The following is a 20,689-nucleotide window of genomic DNA, read 5'->3' on the forward strand; positions in this document are numbered from 1 at the left end:
TGAACTCCTCAAAAAAATGAATGCATGATGCAAGAAATGGACAAAAAAAAAAAAAAAAATTACTGCCCTTTATAAGTTGACCACCTGTCTAAGTTGACCGCCAAAGTGCTGAACTGCAAGTGGTCAACTTACACAGGTTTCACGTAGTACATCTTCTTTAATTGTATTGTTAAAAATATACCTAACATAGACAAGTAATATTGCAGCGTTTGCTACATCAGTCGACTCATCAAGCTGGATCGCAAAATTATTCTCTTTTATTCTATTCACAAGTTCTTTCTCCACATTACTTGCCAAATCAGTAATTCTGCGTGATACTGTGTTGTTGAATAGCGGAACCAGGTCAATTTTTTTTGCTGACTTTTCTCCGAGCATACACTTAACAATATCTTTAACACACGGTCCAATTAAATTTTCTGCAATTGTATGTGGCTGTCCAGATCTTGCAATTCTATAACTGACTCGATATGAAACTTCAAGGGCCATTTTACTATCTTCGTTGGATTCTAACAGGAACGTAGAGACGCTCCACTTTTTATTATATTCCAATTTTCTTTTAAAATATTCGATAGGTTTGTTCTTGTGTGTCGGATGCTTTGTTTCGAGGTGTCTTTTCAGAAGTGACGGTTTCAAACTGCTGTTCGCTAGAACTTCGTTGCAGAAAAGACAAAGCGGTCTAGGTTCAGACTCTTCTCCAGTAAAATAAAAGCCCATTTGTAAATAGTCACTGTCATATTTTTGCTTTTTTTCTCCCCTAGTTCACTTTTCTGTTTAGTCGGAGGAGGCGGCAGTTCATTACAGCTATCTATTTCAATATCCTGTGTTGATTCGAAAGTTACTGCTGATGTTGAGGGTTGATCGATTGACTGCTTGTCCATTTGTCGCTCAACCAAACTACCAGTTTTCAACCATCGACCCATAACAGCAGAAAGTTATTAAATCATAAAAATTACCAACACGATTATAACTTCACAAACAGAGTAGCAAGTTCACGTAGCAAAACCAATTGCAAACAAAATCACTTGTTTTCAAGCATCTCTAAAGTATCTCTAAATACGTCTGTTAACAACTATTTCCCCAGAACTATGAGCATGCTGATGTTAATTTTTGAAAACGAACTGATGGGTAAAATCCAGTAATAAATTTGAAGTTTGGAGCCTTTTGCTGTCATGTCTGCTATTCGATGACTGAATTCGACGGAAATTCCCGAGTTATATTTCAACCAGATTAGAAATAATACCCCTATAATGCATTGTTTGAGAATTCTTTATTTTTTTCGACATATGTATATTATGTATATTGTTTGATTGACTCCACGCGATGGCGCCTTTTTAAGGTCATCGTAATCCCCGCCACAGCTTAATACAACATTTCTGCATGGCGCCTCGCAATCAAGAAGGAAGGATATCTCTTTTTATTGTCTATCGAAAAAAAATGAGAAAATTTCTTTTTAACCAAGATTATAAAACCGCTGAAAGATTTTTTTTTTTTTGAGCTTAATACAAGAGTCTGGCGCGTTTTCAAATTTAAAAAAAAAATTTAATTTTTTACCAAACTAGGGAAAATCCGCCATTGCACCGAAATTTTCGCGAACCGCCTTCCTGCACCGGTGGTTCGCGAAACCCTGGGGGTACGCGAACCACCGGTTGGGAACCTCTGTTTTAGACTAAACTGTAAAAAACTCTAAAACGAGAGCCCCTTGACAGGGTTGGTTAAAAAAAACCGTTTTTTTTTGGTTTAAATACTATTTGCGAGAAAAACGATTAATTTTCGGAAGGTAATTAAGGTTTCATGTAATTAACAGTTATTTAATAGTCACATTATACCTACTTTCTTGATTAATTGAAGAGATAAGAACAAAATCTTGTAACTAAATTAAATAGTTAAAATAGCTTTCTACGGGGGAAATATTGATTGAAATGTTTGACTTGATTAACATATTAGTATGCATGTATATACAGTGGCTCCCAAAAGTATTCGTACACCTACGATTTTCAATGAAATAGGCCTCTATCCATTGGTTAGAATTAATATTTCGGAATAGGTATTTTATTATACGATCTATGATCTATTTTTAACAAAACTACATGAAAATTTTTAATAAAACATTAAAACTTAGTTTTTTAAAAATAAACCAAAAAGTGCCGGAAATTTTATCGCATAAGTCTTCGTACACTTTGAAAAAATGTCAAAAAATTAGTAAATAATTTAACTTTTTACTAAGTTATTATTTAGTAGAATACCATGCAGTAGCAACAACTGCTTTTAAGCATCTGGGAATAGATTTCATTGTTTTTTCTTTCTTTTTTTGTGCAATTTCTGAGTGAGTGTTCAGTCGCACTACTAGTCTTACTGTTTCTAATTCGCTTTTCGTTTCAATGGTGTATTTTCAAAATCTAGCCACCAGATGTCTCCAAATATGTTCTATTAAGTTTAAATCTGGCGATTGAGGACATATTTCTAAGCTTAAGGACAAATTTTGAGGCAACAAACGCGAACGTGTGCTTCTTATCGTTATCTTGATAAAAAACAAAGTTGTTTCCGATTACCAAATTTTGGGCTAATAATTTAAAATTGTTTTTTAAAATATTTAAATGAACAGCATAATTCATTATTTCACCAAAAAATTCCAAATTTCCAAGTCCTGATGCTGAGATGTACCCTCACACAAGAACACCTTCACCGTCCTGATTAACTGATCCAACTAAGTTCTTAAGATTCAATTACTCATTTTTTTTCTTCCATTTACAATTATACAACAATTTAACCCAAAATGTTGAATTTATTTTCATCTATAAGTAAGACGTTGTTCCAAAACGTTTTGAGCTTATTTATCATTGATTTTACGACGGAAAGCGCAAGCTTACTGTTTTTCGCACGAACAAGAAAATTTCTGCGGGAAGAGGTCCCATATAATCCAGCTAATCAGAAACCTTGGCGAATAATTTTAGGCAAAAATTAAACGTAAAATGTTTCATTCAATTCTGCAGAAACTTTTTCAGTTCTGAAATGTGTATTTTTCATGTTTTTTTTAGCTGTAAACCTCCGATCACGCTTTGTTAAACTTTGCCAGTTGACCTTGTCTTACCTTGTTTTCGATCCGATTCTTGTCTTTAAAGCATTTTATCAAACATTTCACTATAGAACGGTATACAATTAACCAATTTAGAGACATTTCAAACCAATTTACGGCTACTGTGAGGGAAAAAAATCAAATTTTGAATCATGTTTGTTGTTTTCTACGCATACCTGCCATTTAAAAATAATAAGCAGAATATTAGGGAGTAAATACACAAAAAATGAAAGGCAAATGACTTTATAGTATCATTACAATGCAAAAATAATAAAAAAACCACATATGGGTCATTCCGTTGTCAAGTGATCCAAAGTTTTTTCCCTCACCTTTTTGTATTTCTTTGAAATTTTTCTCATCGATTGTACCCTTTGAGGTAATCAAAATTCCAAATTTTTAGATTTTTATCTCTATTATTTTTTTATTTATGACGCTTTGATTTTTCGAAAAACCCGCTTTTTTTCATGGATGCTTGAACATAAAATGGACGATAACTCAGCACCAAATATAGATAGAAAGATTTGGTAAAAAGCATTTTAAAGTACATTAGTTGCTGTTTAATAGGATATGGAACATGACTAATTTTAAAAAATTTTAATTTTTAAAAAATGAAATTTAAATTTTAAATTTAAATTTCTCAGAAAAGGTATAATGATTTTTTTTTTAAAAATTCTCAAAAATTTGTGTGTATTTTATCTTTATTTGTGCAAAGTTTCAAGTTGAGATCTCAATGGGATCATATTTTTTTGAATTTTTAAATAAAATTTGACTGATGAAATAATGCCATTTTTCAGATTCTAACTAGTTAAATATGGGGGTTCTTTTACTGGGGATGGTCTAGTAAGTAGTAATTGATCATGACTATGCTTGACATGAACTGACATGACTTTGTACATTAGTAAACCCCCCTCCTCCGCCACACAACCACTTTTTATCTTTTTTTTTTCAAAACTGTATTTAAAAAAAACGCCGGCACGTAAGAGTTATAACCATAATAAACTGGGACGCACGCTGCTAAACATCAGTAGTGACTAAAGCTTATAAATGGGGGGGGGGGGGGGGGTCATAAAAAATAAAAGTCAGAAAAACTGAAGAGAACCACTCATTTGCAGTTTTTTTTCTTTCGGAAAGTGAAACGGTAGGGGGAGGGGGGGGGGGCAATCTGGAATGAAACGTAACAACATGGAAGGTTATGCTCAAATTAGCAAAATTTGTTTGATCTATAACTGCTTTTAATATATGTATAAATAGATCTCGCTGCATTGCTCTCGTTTACAAGTGAAATTAAAAGAAAACTAGCATTAAAGAAAAGAAAAAACAGCTGCACTCCAAATGTTGTAGAAAGACAGTTTTATGCGGACAGACATATGACCTGATACTTAGATTTATTTTTAGTTTAGTGTAAAAAGAATGAAACAACACAGGGGGAAACACTCCTATTTTGCTGTGATCTTGGGGCAAACTATTTCTTTCCTCCATCCAAAATTGAAAGTTGGTGCAGGGGTAAGGGACGAAATGAATCATAACTTTCCTTTTCAGATAGTGAAATAATCAAGTACACTTTGTGAAGTTCGGATTGAAAAAGAAACACTTGGTCTGAAAAAAAAAGCATCAAGTGAAGCGTGATATTAGTATAGTGTTAATCGTATATGTGAGTGTGTGTGTGTGTGGGGGGGGGGGGGGTAATGTACTTTGTCTTGCTTTAAAGAAGAACATTTACCAGCTTTTAATATGCTTTCTATTCATTTTGTTTTATTTCATTCATTTATTTATTTTTTACATTTTGAAAATAGTTTTGGAAAAAAATAATAAAAGTGGTGGCCCGGGGGAAGGGGTCTTTTTCTTACTTTAAAGAAGAACATTTACCAATTTTTAATAAGTTTACTATTCATTTTGGTGTTTTATTCATTTATTTATTTTTTACATTTGAAAATAGTTTTGAAAAAAAAAAAAATAAATAAAAGTGGTTGTGCGGGGGGGGGGGGGGGGGTGCTTGCCAATTTACAAATTCATGTCATCTCATTTCAAGCATAGTTATGATCAATTACTTTTTACTAGACCATCCCCAGTGAGAGAACCTCATATTTAACTAGTTAGAATCTGAAAAATGTCGTTATTTCATGAGTCATATTTTATTTAAAAATTCATAAAAGCATGATCCCATTGAGATCCCAACTTGAAACTTTGCACAAATGAAGATAAAATACACAAAATTTTTTGAGAATTTAAAAAAAAAAATTCATTAATACCTTTTTTTGAAAAATTTAAATTTAAAATTTAAATTTTATTTTTTAAAAATTAAATTTTTTTTGAAATTGGTCATGTTGCATATCTTATTAAACAGCAACTAATGTACTTTAAAATGCTTTTTACCAAATCTTTCTATCTATATTTGGTGCTGAGTTATCGTCCATTTTATGTTCAAGCATCCATGGAAAAAAGCGGGTTTTTCGAAAAATAAAAGTGTCATAAATAAAAAAATAATAGAGATAAAAATCTAAAAATTTGGACTTTTGATTACCTCAAAGGGTACAATCGATGAGCCAAATTTCAAAGAAATACAAAAGGGTGAGGAAAAAAATTTCCCAAATTTTGGATCACTTGACATGGAATGACCCATATGATAATGTTAATTATGAATTTATTCGAAAATATTTCAGTGTACGATGACTTTTGTGGTGTATCTTTTCTCTGTCTCTTCGTTTTTTGTCAAATTTCAAAAATAAAATGTGGCAATATTTTGAAAAAAACTACTGGGTTTCATTCAGAATAACATCGGAATGATGTGAAAAAAAAATTGGACTTCATATTCGAATTCAGTTTTGCGTTATTTTGGTTTTACTTCAAAATTTCAAGGTGTACGAACACTTTTGGGAGCCACTGTATAGACCCTTTATGATACGAAATACTTCAAGAAGTGGTTGCGATGCGGGTTAAGATTAAATATAATGAAGATGCAAGAAAAAAACTTTATAAAACCAACATAATATGAATAATTATCTAATAAAGGTAAAAGTTATATTTTTTAAGCATAATCTTTTCAAAAGAACAATTTTCATATTTTTTCTTTCTGATCTTACATAATGCTGATTTTTATATACACAATGTCGCAAATATTGAAGTAAAGCAAAATGTACAACAGTACATGATTGAACAGTCAAAAAATCGATTGCTGTTGTACTGACAAAGTTTTAAAAAAAAGTGCTGCTCTATATTCAACTCCGTTCTTATTTTGGAAAGACTTGGAAAAGATATCGACTATCGCTAAAACAAAGAACCAAATCAAAAATAGGTGTAACATGGCTTAAATTACAGCTTATTTAGTGGCATACATGCAAGCGTGGATCCAATGGGGGGGTCATGGGGGTCATGACCCCCCCCCCCCCCTTAGCCAGACCAAACATTACACAACAGGGCCTTTTTAATCTTCCTGTTACTGAATTTTTCGAAGGAGAAATTGAGGACCACCCAGTTTGTGAACAAATTTAAGTTATATCCAAGCACAAAATTATGGGGGGGAGGGGTCAAGGGGGAAGTCATGGGGTCATGACCTCCCCCCCCTAGCTAGACCAAACATAACCCAACAGAGCCTTTTTAATCTTCCAGTTACAGATTTTTTCGAAAGAGAAATTGAGGATCATCCACTTTATGAACAAATTTAAATTATATCCAAGTGCAAATTTAAGCGGGGGGGGGGGGGGGCAAGTGTGGATTTAAGGGGGGGGTCTTGGGGATCATGAGCCTACTCCCATTAACCAGACCAAACATTACCCATCAGATCCTTTTTATTCTTCCAGTTACAGATTTTTTCGAAGGAGAAATTGAGGATCACCCAGTTTGTATAAAAAATTTAATTATATCCAAGCGCAAAATTTACGGAGGGGAAAAGCGTGGGTCCAAGAGGGGGGGATCATGAGGGTCATGACCCCACCCCCCTTAACCAAACCAAACATTACCCACCAGATCCTTTTTAATCTTCCAGTTACAGATTTTTTTCGAAGGAGAAATTGAGGATCACCCAATTTGTGTACAAATTTAAATTATATCCAAGCGCAAAAATAGGGGATGGGGGTAGCGTTTTTGTATTTAAATTAGAAAGATTTACGTGCTGAGAGCTCTGGCTTTAAGCAGTTTGAAGCAGCATATTGCAGTTATATATAGACTGCAATGCATATCTCAACACAAAATACCTGGTACCTCTAAAAAACGAGACAATGTAGAGGCTTTGCTTTTAAAAAAAAAGTAAAGAGGGGTGGGGCAGGGGTTAAAGTAATTTTTGTTGGATATTTATAAACAAATTCTGGCAAATAGGTTTTTCTGTAAAAACCTGGAATTACTTCTTGGATTTTTTTTTTTTTAAGAGGAATATATTGTTTGAAAAGATCATTGCTAAACCTCTATTGCAGTTACATCTAAATTTGCACATAAACAATTAATATTCGTAAAAGAGTTGTTTTGCGGAAAATAAATTTCTTTAAGTGTGCATAAAACAGTGAAACCTCGCTTAACGTACACCGCTCATTTCGGAGTTTTTTTCCCCCTCCATTTTCTAGGATTAAAACATTAATTTTCCCTTTATTAAAGTGGAGACTCTCAAACTCGGTCACGAATACAACTTTTCTTGTAAAAAGGATTTTTACTCTCATTAAAACGGACACTCTTCGACAATTTTGGCGAAATGTGGTTAGTTTTCAATCTTAAAGCATTTTTGCCGCAAACTCTTGCCGCAAACTCTGCTAGCAGTACTAATAACGAAGTTTTGCACAAAGTGGGGGATTTTTATAAAGGACTTTTGCCAGTTAATACATCATCGCTGCAAGTTGAATATCAACTGTGAGTTGCAGAGTGGACACGGGAAAAGAATCAAAATCCAGTTAAAGATTTCCCTCCATGTATCATAAAACTTATCGAAGAATGTGACAAGGACATGTATCCTGGAATAAAATGCCTTCTTCGACTCATAGCTACATTGCCAGTTAGTATTGCCACAAGTGAGCGAGCCTTCTCGACATTGCGACGTTTAAAAACCTGGTTAAGAGCCTCAATGTGTGAGGAACGCCTTGTGGGACTTTCTCTCTTAAATATCCACAGAGACATTGATGTAAACATTGACCACATAATCACTAGATTCGCGAAGAAGTCAAAAAGGAAGTTAAACTTTGTCTTGTGAGAAAATGTGTGGAAGAAAACCGTTCAGAAATACTAAAATAATGTTTGGAGGGGACCCCGGAAATTGAAAAGCGCTCACCTTCACCAATGTTATTTTTCGTAACAAAGTTTTCATGAATTTATTTTCAAATGTTTTTTAGGATCCCTTAAGGTTAATTTAACTACTTTTTAATTCATAAAAATAACTATGTAGTAAGATGTGTCATGTGTAGTCTATTCCAGTCAAGAAAAAAATTACCTCCGAAAATCTAATCGTATGATAATACAAGCAATTTTTAAAAAATGATACTCAAATTGTAATATTTTGTTGTAACTCAAAAATTATCTTGATATTATCGAATGATGAATTGGGACCTTCCAATATTCGGTGCAGTATTTATTTAGTTAATATTTAGTTTACTTGTGTTTTTAATATTTATCACAATTAGTCAAAGTCACTCATTCAATCATCTAATAAATCACCCACGTTTTATTTACTTAGTAATTTGATCAAAAATATTTTTCACAATCGAATAGAACATATTTCATTCGAAAAATATTTCAATTTTCTCTTTGCCCCATGGAAAAAAAAAGTTAACATTTTCCACTTTTTTATTTGAAGAAACAATTTTACTGCCAAAAATCAAAAATAAGGTTTCAATGCAAGTTTTGTTATAAAATACAATGTTTTTTCTTTATGTACTGTAATTTTCAAAACAAATTTCCAATTTGTTCATTTTGAAAAAGCTCAGTCATGTTAACTATTTCACTTTGCCTCACATTCCCCTATTAAAAACCCTGTATAATTTCACCGAGATGCTATAAAATAAGCGGTTTCAATTAGAACCGTTGTCATAATGATAATAACATGAGGGTAAGGTTTTTAATTATACCCATACTTCATTTGAGTTTTTATAAATTAATTTATGTGTTAACTATAAAATATTATGTAACTAAAAAAAATCATACCTTCATAACGTGTAAGTTTTATTGTATTTAGTTTATAGTATATTTACATTAGTAGTATTGTATTATATTTTATTTTATGTAGAAATTATTTCTTTCAAAGTAGTTGTCGATTTGTTCTTAATGTCCTGATGCAGATGACATACCATTTTGATACTAAATGCCGTTTCTATTAATATTATATGGCTTAGCCAAGAAACTACCATGCGATTATTTTCATTCTACGTTTTTTATAAGCTAAAAAATAAATATATTGTTTCCAAAATAGCTTCTTGGATAGAAATGACTCTTCTAGGCTACACATTATTTTAAAATGTTAATAGTTGATTCCCTCAAAGAGGAATTAACAGACGAAACGCAGTATTACAGGGTGGCGACAGATCAGGGAGATCAGGGAAAAGTCAGGGAACTTTGTTAATCAGGGAAATATCAGGGAATTTTGAAAAAATTACAAAAAATCTGGGAAAATTAATTTTTATGAAGAAAAAAATTTTTTTTTTTGCTTTACAAAATTTAGTACTCTAATTCCCTACACATTTTCCGCCAATTATGCGTCCAAAAAAAAGTAAAATTAATGAGGTGCGATTATACACCGCCGCATATTTGTGCATCTTTTTTCCTCAACGTTGAAGTATTGAATCTTACTTATTAACCACAGGATGAACTTCCTAAGATTGCTTGTGTGTGTTAGGTTGTTTATTTTACCTAGGGTGAAATTTCCTTTCACGTTTCAATGCTACGTAAAATAAACAACCATACAGGCAAAGAGGAAGAAAGGCCTTAGCTCTTTTGTCTTCATTCCATTGTCTCGAAGTAATTAGCGTACTGTAACCACGATTTCAAGAAGAAATCTTTAGTTTTTGAATAATTCCTGATAAAAGCTTAAATGTTATTACTTCTTCACGTTTTTAATTTAATTGCTAAAATTGAACTTTCAATTAAAAAAAAACTTTGTTTTTTGCCGTTATACTATTTGTTGTCACTGCCGATTATAAATGTTTTCTTTTCTTCAGACTTAAGTGATTCTTTTATTTTATAACCATGTTGTATTCTTCTTTTATATATTTTGAAATTAACTAAACGCTTTTTTTTTTGCATTTCAAAGTTGTTTGTTACAAAAGCAATCTAAGAATTTTTTTCGATACATACTGAAATCATTTGAAATAGAGTAAACTTCTGTTTACTTACGTAAATATTTTTATTTTTTTTCTGTTAAAATGCCGTATTCATTCATTAAAACCTATGTTCTTGATTAGAGAAAAGCTCCCTGTGAATGGATGTCAAATGGTTTCATCTGCTTTGCATAAATATGTCAATTAGTTATATAAGAATAACTACATTACTTCTATTCTTTCACTATTATTTGTTATTCTGCTACAATTATTATACTGTTTGAAAATTTAGTTCAAAATAATTTCAATTCCTTTTTAGTTCAATCATAAATACACATATGTTTTGAACAGTGATTTTAATAGTTTCTTAAAATTCTTATGCTAAGTGATTTCTGGAAGTAAAGTATTTTTTATTTTTTAATTTTCTATAATCTTTCCATTGTAGAAAAATTTAATATACTGTTTTGTAGGGGTTTTTTCCCCTCAAAAATTGACTTGATATGTTTTTTTAGCCATTTTATTAAAAAAGCAGCATTTTTTAAAAATATATCTTTAGTTCAACAACTTTACGCAACTTAAAAGTTAAAACGTTTAAAATACTTCATTTTGTACAAACATTTAATGGATTTCAAGTAGAGCAAGGAAAGAAAACTATTATCATTGGTAACGTAAATCAGGGAAATTTGGTGAACTTAATCAGGGAAATCAGGGAAAAGTCAGGGAACTTTTTTTCACAGTTCCTGTCGCCACCCTGTATTAGGTTCTTCGATGAATTAAATGTATTCTGGCCTCTGACTCCTGAAGTACAGTTGACTCTTTTACCTGAACACCCAGATATTCTGAACACATTTTGATGGTCCCGGGAATCACGTATGCATTACTTTCGTCTCCCCCTATACTGAACACCCTCTTAAACTGAAGACTTTCGTTCGGTCCAATGAGTGTTCAGAATAGAGAGAGTCTATTGGGCAGTTCCATGATAAGGTCAACAGATGATCAAATTTTCAAAATTAAAATTTGTAAACAAATGAGGTATCATTTTAAAGGTAAAGAGTTGTATATTTTGAAATGTCTGTCTAAAATTTGATCACTTCAGTTATAAATAAGTTACAGCTGGTTAAACCAAGGTCAACATCTTGAGTATTTTCAAACCATATTTGGGGACTCTCGATGAAATTGTTTTTTTCCAAAAAAATACATGCTAATATTATGAATTGAGATGAATAACCATTTAAAGATACAGAGTGTTGCTGGTGATGTTGCAAAAATGTGTCAAAATATAATTAATTTTGATTTCTAAAAGAATTCTTCTGGGGTACATTAAGTGTTTTACGTCCGACACCAAAATTTGCAGTTAATTATGCTGAGCCAATAATTTTAAAGCTACATACATGTATTTTTGGGTACAAAGTAAGAATTTCAATCTCTTTGATGTAACCTATTTTCATTTTGTAACAAGTGAATATTTTTTACTAAAATTAAGGTGTCGGACGTAAAAATTTTTTTACGTCCGACACTATTTACGTCCGACACCTTACATTTCTTTAAATAACATATGTTTTCAACCGTGTTTCTCCTTTTTTTGCCTTTAATTTCAAAGTTAAAGTGAAACATGCATAAAAAAACAACTTAGTGAATTTATTGTATATACATTTAGGGTTGATAGGGGTAAGTAGGACCCCTTTTGAGAAAAGGTGTGTTGAATGAACATAATACAGTTGATTAAGATATCAATTTTGGCAAATTTGCCAAAACTATAAGTGTAAAAAGAAATTAGAAACACTAAATAACTGCGTCTATGCAAAGTTGGCTAAGGAAGAACCATTATCAACATTCAACCCATATAAATCTTGATGGTTTTCTTTCATGTAAGTTTCACAAATAACTAATCACCAGCTTTTGTAGCTGAACTATCAATTCCTACTAAGTCATCACAGTTGTCTTGTATTTCACTAATACAAATATTTCATCAAAGTTGTTTTTGATTTTCAAATCCTCACTGTTAGGGGGGGGGGACTAGTTACCCCATAGTGTGGGGACGTCTTATAGCAAAATTTTACGGGGTAAGTGGGGCCCCTCCTCTAAAACAGTTTTTAATAATATTTTACTCAAAAATTCTGACTGCAGTATGCACTTTAAGTTAAACTGTACATGAATTTTTAATGATCATAAAAAAAACAAATGCTAACCGGGAAACACTTCTTTGAAAAATGCTGCTTAAACTCACCAAAAAATATTGTTCAGATTTTTTTTTTTTTGACTAAGATCTCTGACCTAGAAAAAATTCCACTTAACCCAAATATATGGAAAACTAATCACTATGATGAACCATGACATGATCAATGTAAAAAAGTATAAAAACCACATGGATATTTCAGTTTTTGGGAGGTGACCCACTTACCCCAGTGTCCCACTTCCCCCAATCAGCCCTACTTTTGAATTTACTTGGTAAATTTTGTTTCAGTATATGTAACCTATAATTTACATATTTATAACTCTAATCATTGTTGTGTATTTACATTTAAGAGCAATAGTTTACATCCAATATGAACAATTTACGTCCGACACCGAAAATTTACGTCCGACACCAAGCTAAAAATATTTTTTTTAAATAATTTTATTCCTTATAATATCATTTGAAAACTGTGATATATGCTTCAATCATAAGTGTACTTTAGAATTATGCTGTTTTTAAAATTAACATGTAAGCCAATTCACAGACTTTTAATGATTTTTAAGTGAACCATCAATTTTACTATTTGTGTGTTTACGTCCAACACCAACTCTTTAAATTTTTAAAATTTATACTTTAGGGATCTATTTTGAAAAACTAACATGATTTTTTATTCAGTGGGATGTAGTAAGTATCTTGTAAATAAATTTGATCATTTTGGAACAGTTTATATTTGGTGAATGGAATTAAAACTGAGAAATTTTTTTTCATTTTTTACGTCCGACACCATGGAATTGCCCTATTGTACTTCCTTAGCAAACAAAATACTTTTAATCAAATATGTTTTGTGTGTTTTGTGTTCTTTTTCGTGACTGAAAGTTTTTTATTTATGTAAAAGAGAAGTCAATTAAAAAATTAAATAAAATAGTTGCATTCATTTATTCCTTTGGGAGGGGCCTGAACCTCCTGGACTTCCCCTAAAATCTGCTACTGACTATTCAGTATGGTATTTGTACAATTTGAAATTCTTGTTCGATTTATAATTTTTTCATTTTCATTTTAGTATAATCTAGTGCGTTGACCAACATAAATGACTGCTGCTGCTCCTAGTTCAAATTATAAAAATCAGGCCTCCACAAAGTTTAAAAATTGTAATGTTTAGAATATACATAGTTTTCTTTGAAGCATACTGTATTTTTTGTTTTATATATGCTAATAATGCAACGATTTGTTGGTAAGTAAGAAACAAGCACAATATTTCAATACCAACGTTTTCAGATTCTTCATACATAACGAAATATGGTAAAACTACGATTTAGACCGAAGAACCCCCCTTTTTTTGACGAGCATGTTGTTACCCCCCCCCCCCCACCAAGATACCGTTGTTTGTGGGTACACGTTTGGTGACCCCTCCCTTAACCGGAGCCTGGATCCGCCCTTGCATACATGTTGCATCCAGCATTGAAGTTTAAAAAATATTAAATGCAAACTCTTTAGAACAAATAAATGTGTAGCAAATTCTATTTCAAGAAATTTTTTTTTTGCCAAAAACGTTATATACGTGAAGTATAAACTTTTTTTTAAAATTTGATTCAAAAAATATTATTTGTGTTCACCTGCAGAACAAATCTTAATTTTTAGGTGCAAACAATTAAGTTAGACTGTTGATTACCTTACAAGTCAAAGTTAAAATTCCAGGAAAGTGCAAATAAATGGGCAAAAATGTCACACCCCTGCAACAGGAGTGAGCAATATAATGGATTGCATCTACAATAAAAGATTCAATCCTTAGTAAATCTTAACTAATCATGCAAATTAAGCATGATGATGAAAGTTTTCCTGAAATCTGCTTTATGGCACATATAATGAAATAAAAAATATATTAATATTTATTTTCGGTTAAAGCTTGTAATACATTTTGAAGAAGCAACTTTGCAATTTATAGTATTTATCTCTGCAACTTAGCTAGGAACTTAGCATAAATGGAATTTTACATTTTTCAATATGTGTGGGGAAATCAATGTAAACCTGTAAAATGGATTTTTTTTTGGCTTTTTTTTAAAAAAACCATTTTTTAAAAAAAACCGCATTGTTTTTTTAAAAAAATCAATTGGTTCAAACCATGGTTTAAACCAAACAACCCTGCCCAGAGCCTGTTGATGGTCGTCACTTTTGTATTTGTATATTTGATTGTATTCTTGTCAGGGTTGGCTTTCTGCCGGCAGAAACTAGTTTTTGCCTTGCCGGTGGCAGAAACTGGTTATAACCAGTTAAAACCGGCAGAAACTGGTTATAACCAGTTAAAACCGGCAGAAACTGGCAAAAACTTAAAATCATCTTAAAAAACTAAAGTAATTACTAAATGATATTTGTTTAGGTAAACAAAACAATTTAACTTCATTTTCAAAAATAAAAAATAAAATGTTATGCTAGTGCCCTTGATGTAGTTCAGAAAGGGAACTTTTCAATTGCTGATGCTCGTAATATTTGGATTAATCTAACAAAGGACGAAAATCCTATGAGTTCTTAGGATAGAGGAGTGACAAACTGACATTACTGTTTGTAATTTCCTCGACTGTTTGTAATTTGCTCAGAAATAAGCTTCATCTAAATTGCTTGTGATTGAAATTATCATGTGCTTCCAGAAGAAAGTGTCAAATTTTACTTGCCAATATTAATCTAGATTTTGTACCTAATATCAGAGTCAGAGCTTTGCAAAACAAATTGGCCCCACTTCTCAAAACTCATTTTTCCAGTCGAATTTTCACCACAACCCTAGTTATTACATGATGAACCAGTTTAAAAATATATATACAATTTGAAAGTTTTATGAATATTGCTTGTTCCTTGATGCATTGCCTGCTAGCTCTTTTGTTGCAAGAATATTCTAAAGTTTCTCATTCGTGCATATTAAATTGAGAAACTATTTAGATTTTTGGAACCACCTTTTCCATGAAGCAACTGAATGGTCCAAACAATGTAACATTTGATTCTGAATTGTTATATTACTGTAAATTAAACTGTGCTTTGGTTAATAATTATTTTTTCCATGCATTTTCTACTGTATGTCAATAGTTTTTTTTTTTTTTTGTCATTTTGAGAGTTTTTGCCAGTTTCTGCCGAAAATGTGGCAGAAAGTGGTTTTTGCCATGCCGGTTTTCACCGGTTTCTACCAGTGGTTTTAACCGTCCCGGCAGAAACTTGCCAGTCCTGATTCTTGTATTAGCCATCTCATTAATACCTTGTTTCAGGTGTCGATAATATACTGGTTTTGCTAGGAGATTTTTGACATGACGGTTTAAATTTAAACTATGGTTAAAACTGTTGTGTCAAAAACGTACAAACTCTTAAAAACATACACTCAAACCTGTTTTTGTGCGTTTTTTTTTTTGTTTGCTGTATATGAAAATTTCAATTAGATTGGGACTCAATTGCAAAATTCTTTATAAAACAAACAGGTTTTATTCCCTATCCAGTGCACAAAAAAAGGTTTGAGTGTATTTAAATTTCATGTTTTACGTTCAAAAACCTTTTTAGTACAAATTTGAGTCTGTTAATGGTCCTGTGACAAAATATTTTTTCTGTCTTCACTAAGTATTCTTATTGATGCATGGTTGGTACAACCAGCAATGCATTTACTAATCAATCACAATATTGTATTTAAAGCTAAATGAAACAATTGTTCTAATTTCATTTTACTCTGCGTATTTTCTTTGAAAATGTAACTCAAATAGTAAAAACATGTAACACATAAAATAATAAAAGAAAAAAATATATAATTGTATTGTTTTCTTTTTTTTATCTTAAAAAATCTTGCCTTTTTTGTGTTTGTCTGAAAAATTTTCTTTTTAAGATGGAAGAAGATTCAAGGTTGACGCAAGAAATTTTGGAATTGAAAAATAGTTACGAGAATGCTATTGATTTCTTAGAAAATGCCGCACTGAACAAAGAATCGGTACAAGCAGCTAAAAATAGGATACAAACTGCATGTTCTGCTTTGAATGCAATTCCAGTTTTCTTGCATCCAATTAAAAAGGAAAAAGTGAGTTAAAATATTTTTTGAAGCTGTCTGTTGTTGTTTCATTTTGAGAGAATAATCAAGAATCTTTTGCCTTTGGCCAGTGGCAGATTTACACAACGCATTTTTGGGAGCCCCTATGTCTAAAGTAAACATTTTTTCATGTGCACATTTGAATCCTTTTTGGGGCCCTTATACACAAGTTAATGTGACCACCACGTACTTTCCACGTCAGAGTTAAATAACCAATCACAGAAGGCAGGTGGCAGCATAGTGCAGTTGAGCGCATATAAAGGGTGTGTGAGGGCTTCGTAAAACATTTCAATCGTTGGTGCAATACAGAAACGAAGCGATTTATCCGACGTCCAAAAGGGCTTGATCATTGGCTTTCGGGCCAAGGGTGGAAGCATTTCCGAAACGGCTGAGTTTGTGAACTGTTCGCGTGCCGCCGTGGTAAAAGTGTACTGTGCACGGCAAAATGGGACTGTCCAAAATCAGGGACGTGGCAAATGTGGTGCACCACGGGCCATAGATGACAGAGGCGAACAACGGTTGCGGACATGCGTTCGGGCAGATAGACGGGCTACCGTTGAGCAACTGACCTCCAAAATAAACCAAGGGGCTACCAAAAGTGTCTCCCAAACTACTATTCAGCAAACATTGCTGCGTCTGGGCCTCTGAAGCAGACGCCTGGTTCGTGCACCTATGCTGACTGCTGTTCATCGACGACGAAGGCTAGAATTTGCACACCAGTACAGCAGCTGGACGTCCAATGAGTGGCAACAGGTAGCGTTTTCAGATGAATCGCGTTCCATCGGACAGATGGACGTTGGCGTATAAGGCGTGAAACCTCTGAAAGGAACCACCCTGCAACCATTGCTGGAACGGTCCAAGCTGGAGGTGGGAGCATTATGATCTGGGGAATGTTTTCCTGGCATTCTCTGGGTTCATTGATCATTGTGAAAGGCACGATGGATCAATACAAGTACGCATCTGTCCTTGCGGACCATGTCCACCCCTACATGCGCATTGTTTTTCCTCAGGATGATGGCATCTTCCAGCAGGACAATGCGAGGTGCCATACAGCTGCCCGTGTACGTGCATGGTTCGAAGAGCACCAGGATCAGTTTACTGTCTTCCCCTGGCCAGCAAACTCACCTGACTTAAACGAAATCGAGCATCTGTGGGACCATCTCGATCGAGTTGTTCGCACCATGGATCCTCAACCGCATAATCTAGCGCAGCTGGCCACGGCATTCGAGTCGGCATGGCTCAACATCCCAGAGAACACCTTCAGGGACCTAAGTGACTCTCTTCCTGCACGTCTCGCAGCAGTCCACTCTGCGAAAGGTGGTTATTCTGGCTTTTGACAGATGGTCACATTAATGTGACTGGACTGTGTAATATGGAAGCCTCTGCATTTGGGCATGATAAATCTGCCACTGACCTTGACCCTCTCACAGAAATAGTTTCCGCTATTTTGAATATGTATATAAAAGAAAACTGAACAGCATTTCATTTTATCCTTTTGAATGAATGGTATTTAAAACTTATTTGTAATACAAATTTATTGTTCAGTGACATGAAAAATTACTATGGGTTAGATTGAAATATCTTTTTAACAGTTTAGATTATGACTGGAATGATGTTTGCATGGTAGTTACACATGCTTTGTATGTGTTTATAAAATTATTCCATTATAAATACAAATATTAACACTGATTAACTTTTCAGGAAATCTAAACTTTTGAAATTAATATTTGCATACATTTTTAACTGATTTGAAGATTTATAATGTCTGATTTGACTTGCCCTTATATTTATTTCTTTTCATATAGGATGAAGTAAAGATCGAAGAATTCAGCGATGATGATGACTGGGCAAACATTAGTGATGAATTTGGTGACATAGTAAAGGTAGAAGTAGTTTTATGTATAGAGTAAAACAAGGCTGTATCCAGAAATTTTTTTCGGGAGGGGCCCGGATTAGCACATTCCCCTAACACACACATATAGTATACATAGACACACCAAATGCATAAAAATGTTAACATAGAAGACTTTTTGTTTCGATTTCTAATGATTCCACTGTTTGGACTGTTGTTATTTTATTTTAATTTCTTATTATTTTTCTTATTCACCTTGTAGTGGTAAGGATGACAGGAGAGTGTCCCTTTAAGTCGGATGTAGAACATCCATAATTTCAGGGGGTCCAGGGGTTTTTCCCCCCGAGAAATTTTTGAAAAAAAACAACTGTATTTTGAGGTCTTATATTAGGTAATTGAGACTACAAAAATATGAAAAAAAAAAGGCCAACAAAGTCTTTCAAAAGTCATACATTCTTTTGCAAATCAAGATCAAACAAAATAAAAATTGCTTGCTTGACAAATCATGGAAATTAATGGACAGAGAGGAAAAACGAGAGAGGAGAAAAGAGAAGCACCCCGTCATCTGCTCATATCGGCTTTTAGTGAAGTTTGTTTTTGATCACTAACCCTAATCCCATTTTTTTTTTCATGTAATGCCCTACAGTATGAAAATTCTACAAAATAGTTTAAAAGAAATTGTGTAGACATTCAGAAAATAAGAATAGAAGAGTAATATTCTGGCCATTTGGACAATCCATACTTTATTTTCTTGATAAGATACAAAAATTGAAGAACTTTTCAAGGAATTTCAAAAACTTAAATAATTCTCTCGAACAGTTGAAATTATTTGAAGCTCTTTATTTACACTTTTCAGAAGTTGATTACATAGTCTTACAAAATGATTATAACTTTGTAAGACTCACCCATTTTAAGTTAAAAAATAAATGCAACGAAATATTTCTCGAAACAAACTTTTTTTTTCAATCACAAGTAGTGCAGAAAATGAAAGAGAGTAGAGTAAGTGATATTTTTTTTCTCATAATTAAGGTATTAACAGTATGCAGTAGAGGTAAGAAAAAAAAACAATCAATAACAAAAGAACTTCCATGATACTGAATTCAGCATTACATAAATGCAAGACATGAAACATATCAGTCACAAAAATGATCTTGAAAATTATGCTACAAAAACATGAGAATCGTGATTTTTGCATTTTTTACTCAGAATGTATCAAGGAGCTGAATTTGGCACATCTTGGTAACAAGATACTCGCCTAATCGGAAACTAGGGGCCCAGCCTTTGGGGAGTCCCCGGCTTGAAATCAGTACAGTGTAAGTTTTATAAGAGTTATAGGGGGAGGAGGGCAGGGTCGTGCACAGAGGGGAGAAGGGACACCTGTTGGCCCGGGACCGAGCTTAAATGGGGCCCAATATTTTTAAACCTAGGGTTGAAAATATGGATAAACAATATGGAGGGGGGGGGGGGGCAAAAAAGACATTTGTGACAGCCCCAAAATTTCTGTGCACGCCCCTGGAGGAGGAAGTGCACAGAAGTCAGTTTGGTAGACTTGAAAAATAACAAACTGACAAAGGGCCTGCGTTAACCCTGGACTGCCCTGAATTGAATTGGGAAAGAGAGCAGGAAGTCCTAATTAAAGGTCTAAATTTCAAGTGTGCCTTGCGGCTAATGAGAACTAGAACTGCTTTTTCTGTATTTCTTCAAAATATTATAAATTTTGAATAGTAGCAAAATTAAGAATAAAAAAAACTTTTTTATTTTCCTTTTCTGACATTAGGAATTTAAAGAAAAAATTTTTTTTTTTAAAAAAACCTGTTTTACGGTACAAAACATTTTGGGTTTTGGTCAGGCCCCCCCCTGGATACGGCCCTTTATTAAAAAAAAAGTTTGGTTTTATTATTTGAAATCTATCCATAAGCTTGAAATTCTAACTTTTGTATTAGTGCTTTTTAAGTTTATCAGAAAATGTACCTAAATTCATGGCTTTTGTACACCACACTTAAGTTATAATTCATAAAATATTTGTTTTTTAAGCAAGAGAGGCCACTTTGCGCTGTTACTCCATGCCATTTAAGTGTTGATAGTAGTGATGTTCCGGATATCCGTATCCGAGGGAAAATAAAGATCCGTATCCGTTACTTTTTTGACGGATCTTAAACGGATCATTTCTATTTTAAATTTTTTTTAAATATTGGAATATAAGACTCTTAAATGTCGTTTGAATTAGGTTTTATTCCTATTTAAATTATAAGGTATCATTTCAGAAGCCAATTTGTATCCCCCCCCCCCTCTGATATTGCAAAAAGGAAGGGGA

General features: G+C 33.0%; 1 protein-coding gene across 1 annotated transcript in view; it reads left to right on the forward strand.

Annotated features, from left to right (window-relative positions):
• Window positions 1-20,689, forward strand: part of LOC129234202 (bifunctional 3'-5' exonuclease/ATP-dependent helicase WRN-like) — a 101,436-nt gene that overhangs the window by 3,074 nt on the left and 77,673 nt on the right. Inside the window, exons 2-3 of the mRNA XM_054868121.1 lie at window positions 16,326-16,514; window positions 18,329-18,406. Coding sequence (XP_054724096.1) covers window positions 16,326-16,514; window positions 18,329-18,406 — 267 coding nt within the window. The remainder of the gene's footprint in view (window positions 1-16,325; window positions 16,515-18,328; window positions 18,407-20,689) is intronic.

The sequence above is a fragment of the Uloborus diversus genome, chromosome 1 (assembly GCF_026930045.1).
Source record: "Uloborus diversus isolate 005 chromosome 1, Udiv.v.3.1, whole genome shotgun sequence".
Taxonomy (NCBI): domain Eukaryota; kingdom Metazoa; phylum Arthropoda; class Arachnida; order Araneae; family Uloboridae; genus Uloborus; species Uloborus diversus.